This window comes from Montipora capricornis, chromosome 3 (assembly GCF_036669925.1).
Source record: "Montipora capricornis isolate CH-2021 chromosome 3, ASM3666992v2, whole genome shotgun sequence".
Taxonomy (NCBI): domain Eukaryota; kingdom Metazoa; phylum Cnidaria; class Anthozoa; order Scleractinia; family Acroporidae; genus Montipora; species Montipora capricornis.
This window is the reverse complement of record NC_090885.1, coordinates 4405301-4410300: the sequence shown is the minus strand read 5'-3', so window position 1 is coordinate 4410300 and position 5000 is coordinate 4405301. Positions and strand designations below refer to the sequence as shown.

General features: G+C 37.1%; 3 protein-coding genes across 11 annotated transcripts in view; 2 read left to right on the top strand and 1 right to left on the bottom strand.

Annotated features, from left to right (window-relative positions):
• Nucleotides 1-2825, top strand: part of LOC138041988 (chromatin complexes subunit BAP18-like) — a 14099-nt gene extending 11274 nt beyond the window's left edge. For both annotated transcript variants that reach the window (XM_068887710.1, XM_068887711.1), the window contains exons 7-8: nt 935-1135; nt 1805-2825. In XM_068887710.1, the coding sequence (XP_068743811.1) occupies nt 935-1135; nt 1805-1857 (254 nt within the window). In that variant the 3' untranslated portion in view covers nt 1858-2825. The remainder of the gene's footprint in view (nt 1-934; nt 1136-1804) is intronic.
• Nucleotides 1-5000, bottom strand: part of LOC138041985 (uncharacterized) — a 23845-nt gene that overhangs the window by 17591 nt on the left and 1254 nt on the right. For 2 of the 8 annotated variants that reach the window (XM_068887696.1, XM_068887699.1), the window contains exon 2: nt 1758-3145. The exons of 4 other annotated variants lie outside the window; for them this stretch is intronic. In XM_068887696.1, the coding sequence (XP_068743797.1) occupies nt 2886-3145 (260 nt within the window). In that variant the 3' untranslated portion in view covers nt 1758-2885. Of the gene's footprint in view, nt 1-1757; nt 3146-5000 lie in introns of those variants that run through there. 2 more of the 8 variants (XM_068887701.1, XM_068887703.1) reach the window with 2 other exon arrangements.
• Nucleotides 4855-5000, top strand: part of LOC138041989 (thioredoxin, mitochondrial-like) — a 9521-nt gene continuing 9375 nt past the window's right edge. The window contains exon 1 of the mRNA XM_068887713.1: nt 4855-5000. This exon is cut by the window's right edge and continues 490 nt beyond it. The gene's annotated coding sequence lies outside the window, so the exon portion shown is untranslated.

Sequence of the window (5000 nt, the reverse complement as noted above, 5' to 3'; positions counted from 1 at the left end):
CGGAGAGCTTCACCTGTCCAGCTTCTCCATAGCATTGTAATTTGTTGGAAGTCTAATAAATAAATAAATAAATAAATAAATTATTTATTTATTTATTTATTTAATGAAAATATTCACCACAAAAAGCCTGGGACTTTCCAAGTCCTACATGTCCAAAAGAATTTCAATCCCAGAGCCTGCTTTGTCAAAACCATGGAAAGAGACTTGAAAGGGAGAAAGTTTGTTGCTACATTTTGGTGTCATACATACTCTACATGGACATTAATTTTATGACTTGAACTCATTAAAGTGCTACTGTGACCAAAAAAGCAATTTTATTTTTCTTTGGATTTCAAAACTATGTTAACGAAACAGTAACTGATCAAAGTTTTAAGCCTTGATTTTAAAGACACCTGTTTATTTTAACTGGAATTTCCTGTTTAATGGTCTGCCATTACTAACTTTAAAATCTTGAGAGAGCTTGGATCAAGGAGAAAGTGACGTCAAAGACTCAATGGTTTAAGAATGCAATGCGTGTGTACACGGCTGAATTACCGCTAATATCCAGCACAGACTTTTGGGCTTTCAGACTTTTAAAACTCATGTTTTGCATATATCATAAGCTGCATTTACATGCTGAAATTTTAAGCCAGTAAGTAAATGACATCACTTTTCCCCAGATCCAACCCTCTGAGGTCCAATTCGTCAGTTTAAAACGTGTGTAATGGGCAGACCCTGAAATCCAAAACTTATACTCAAAGTAAATAGCCTTTGGATAAAAATCAAAGCTTAAAATTTTGCCAGTCAAGTGTTGAGCAATCACACTTTCAAAATCTGAAGAAAAAAAGAAGTGATTTTTTGATCATAGTAGCCCTTTAAATAGTCTGGACATACATTCAACATTACATGTATCTCTGACGTTCAGCTTGATCTGCTTATTTTATTGCCTTTTTAGTCCAGTCCAGTTCCGAAGATGATCAGGTTTCATCAGCTTTCTCGCCAGGTGTCATTCCTAGTACAAGTGTTCCCGTATCAGATTTGCTTCCAGGTGATGGCTCCCCACTGAAGTCAGTTGTTAATGGTTCTGACAATGATGTTGATATTGTTGGCATTTTTGGTAATGGACAAGAGACAGTTTTCCCAGAGATGCCAGGAGGTAACATCATTTATTTCTCAAAAGGTTTGATGTTTTCAGTCAAAGTAATAACTTTCGTACTCAGTACTTGAATTTAGCAGTCGTCCGGTCGTCTGGTCGTCCCAGACAACCGGAAAGTTTACCGGGCAACTAGTTTTTGGTAAAATGAAAAGGTTGGTTGCCAGACGAAAAAACAATGGACAACCCAGCCAAAAATAGAAAATGTGTTTCATAAGCAGTACCTGATTCACTCATCGGTTTTTTGTTATCAATGTCTGATAGTAGTGTGAAGTTAAATGCTAAAACTTAAACCCAGACTTCCACAAAAAATTACAGGTGCACACTTAGAACTATGGGATACTCATGCTCCAACTCCATAGGATTTCATCTCAACACAGCATGCATTTAATGGTAGGTGGTTTCCCAATGGACAACCAAGCCTTTATCAAGGCAACCAAATTTATGGGTCTAGTTTCCTGGCTTTTGAAACAGGGACAACTTGGGATTTTTTTAAATTTCAAGCACTGTACACACTACACATGGTGTAGCCAAAACCGTTTGACATGGAACATTCCCTGGTGAGAAAGGTAATTCTAACACATTTGAAAAGTTTTCATTGCATTATAATAAAAATGTAAACTACCAAGTGTACTTTTTCCAATGTTTGTTTTTTTTTTTTTTTTTTTTCAGCATTAGGATCTCTAGAGACCCAGATTGCAGATGAAATTTTGTCTGCGATGTGAAGTCAAGCCTCTATTAGTGTTGAAGATTGCAGTTATGCTTTCAGCTTATTTATGTCCAAGGGACAGTTCACACCACTCTTAAATGTGGAGATCTGCGAGTGCACATTCATGTGTGACTGCATGCTCAGAAGCTTTGAAAATGAGAGTATCTAGCTGGCTGCAGATGTGGATTTTCTGTCTTTCATCCCTTATTAGTTAATAACCTCTATATTTTCCCAATCTTTTGAAGCCAAGGTCCTGGCATGCAAAAGGAGATCTTTTGTTCAGTTCTTAAGATACAAGTAGTGTATCGTGTCCTATGTATTTGAACAAATCAGACTTGATTGAACGATTTTTCAATAATAATATTCACTGTTCCAAACTTGTAATAGCCAGCTTACACACGAAGGGTTACCCTGGAGCTCCCAAATTAAAATTGGAGTGAGGTTGTACTGTCAGAAACACTTTTTATGCAAAGTATTTTGATTCTGACAGTTTTCTTTTTTTTTCCCATTAATTAATGGTGTACAGAAAAATAGACAAAAAGTGTGTTTATTACATGTATGTAAATTTTGAAATTATACAAAGTTGTTTTTAGGTTTATATATAAATAGTTAGGCTTTGATCGTTTTTTTAACTAATGTTTTCATTAACTTCTATGCACAAAATCAGTTTACATAATAGACTTGACAATAATATTAATTTATTATTATGACTAGGAGATCCAGTAAATCACATATAGTTCACCAATGTGATGAATAACAATAGTCTGGCTTGCAGTGGTTTCAATAGTGAAATGAGAGGTATTAAGACAGAGATACTCAATTGCATTGTACATGTATTAATAATTTTTTACTTTTCATACTGGCAGTTATTAATTTAATTAGAAGAAACTCATTAAAAACGTTCCTGCAAGCTCTCCTGCTTTTAAGAAAGCACGGCATTATGAGCAGGAATTGTACCTCTGCATTAAAAAGAATTTTAAGCAATATTGATTTGTCTGCAGTTATCAGATTTAAGGATTGGTCAGCTAAAGTGACATTACAAGGTTATGTTGGTTTGTTGAAAGGCTTATCATAAAAGTCCCAGAAGTTGTCATCATTGTCATGAACAGGGATATCCACTTGGGGTGGCAAGGGATGCACAGTAGTGTCTTTAGGCATTAATCGTGTTGAGCTTTCACTGCTTGGCTTTTTTAGTTCTTTTTTTTGCATCTTTGGTTTAACAGGATGCGTTTTCTTTCCTTTGGGTGGCCGGGGTCTTTTCATCTGTGGTGTCAGTATGTTTGCTTTTTGGAATGTCCTTTCTGCTGTATTGTAATAAAATAAATGTCATTATTGTACACTCTTCAAAATATAGAGCAGGGTTTGACACTAACTTTTGGCACCACTTTTCACTTTGGAGAGTACATTAGGTTTCAAAATTTGCTTTCCATCTCAGAATCTCACTTTCCAAAATGGATTACAGTAGTAAAGTCGGTTACTGCAGAAATAAAAATGTTTCTTGATACTGTCAATGTGTAATTCGATCTTATTGAGAAGCCCCAATCCAATATGGCACATTCAGTTTCCATGTGTGATTTTTTCGTGTGATTATTGTACCCATACTTCCTCAGACAGAAGCTCTTTGATGTGGTGGAAAATGAGGTGGTCATGGCAAATGATTGCTAATCGCTCAATGTTTAGGGGTTGCTTGCTCATTTTATTTGCATACATTTGGCTTAAGGCCTTTAAAAAGAAAATTGGTTTTCTGTCATAGTCAAAAAAATTACTTTCCAAATAGGATGATTATTCTGGTTCAGTTCTATTTTTTTACTTTTGAAATTTACTCTCCAATGGGAAATGGGTGAGTGTTAATGTGGAGCCCTGTAAGTGTTTCTGATTTGGTCAATAACGAATGCATAAATGGGTTATAGAGTGCAAAACAAGGTTATAGAGCTGACTCGTCCCCAGTGGTCTTCATACAGGGCGCAGGGAGAGATGGGTACCGAGAAAGGGAGCGCATCATCCTCTCTTCCACTTTGCCGTGTCGCTGCCGTTTGTTATATGAAGACGACTGGGGAGGAGTCAGGTTATAGAGTGCAATACGGAAGTTGCTATAGAAGAAAAGCGATGGATTGATTTTGTTGAGTATGTAATAAGTGAAAAATCGTATGAACTTGCTCATTTATTTTGTGGTTCATGTATTATGGTAACTTGTGATGTTTTGTGCAATTATGAGAACTTTCAAAACATCACTCGTGTCCGTAAAATAATCACGAAATGCACTTGTGTTCATACTATTGCCTACATACGTATAAGCAATATTGTGGATTCTATGTAGAAACCATCAGTTGTCTAAAACCCCTTTTTAACACTCACTAAATTGGCACAGCACTCCAAAATCATGGCAAGGTACCAGGTGTATGGAGTGCAGACACAGCTCCAGAGAATTGTGCTTGGCACCCCTATAATTTCTTTTATTGATCGTGCAATATTCTTTCACATCGTTGAAATGGACAACACATTCCCTTCTTTGTTTCTCAAGTGGTTTTAAAAAAATAACACAACTGAGCTATTAATACTATAGGTTGAAATTTAATCTAGCATAATAACAAGACTTGATGTCGGGGTCAAATAACCTTGGAATGAAAATATTAGATTTTTTTTTTTTGATTATGGTTTGATCAGCAAATTTGTATCGAATCCATCACTGGTCAGGTGAGGTAACCATAAGCCTTTACTTAAACTTAATGAATATTTCTGTGTTCCTGCAGCCAGCAGAGGTCTCCCTTTTGTATTCGCTGGGCTGCCGAGTACGGGAAAAGAGGCCTCTGCCATGGGTTGAAACTTCACTTTGATCCAACTGCTGTCCACAACCTTGGGTAATTGTGAAGAAGAGCTCCCCAAAAAACCTGTCGGCCGTCTGTCGGCCGACTGTCATGTTGGTAGGCTGTCGGTTTGCTACATCAGTTAGCTGTCCGTAGCCTGTTGGTAACCTGTCGGTCAACAGACTACCGACAGGTTTTTTGGGGAGCTCTTCTTCACAATTACCCAACCTCAGACGGCACTCTTGAAACCACACGCCCCATGATATGTTTGCTGACTGTAACTAGGGCCCGCTGACTGTCACATGTATTGCATTACAGAAATCCCGCTGTTGTTACGTGAGTCCACACAAAGTCA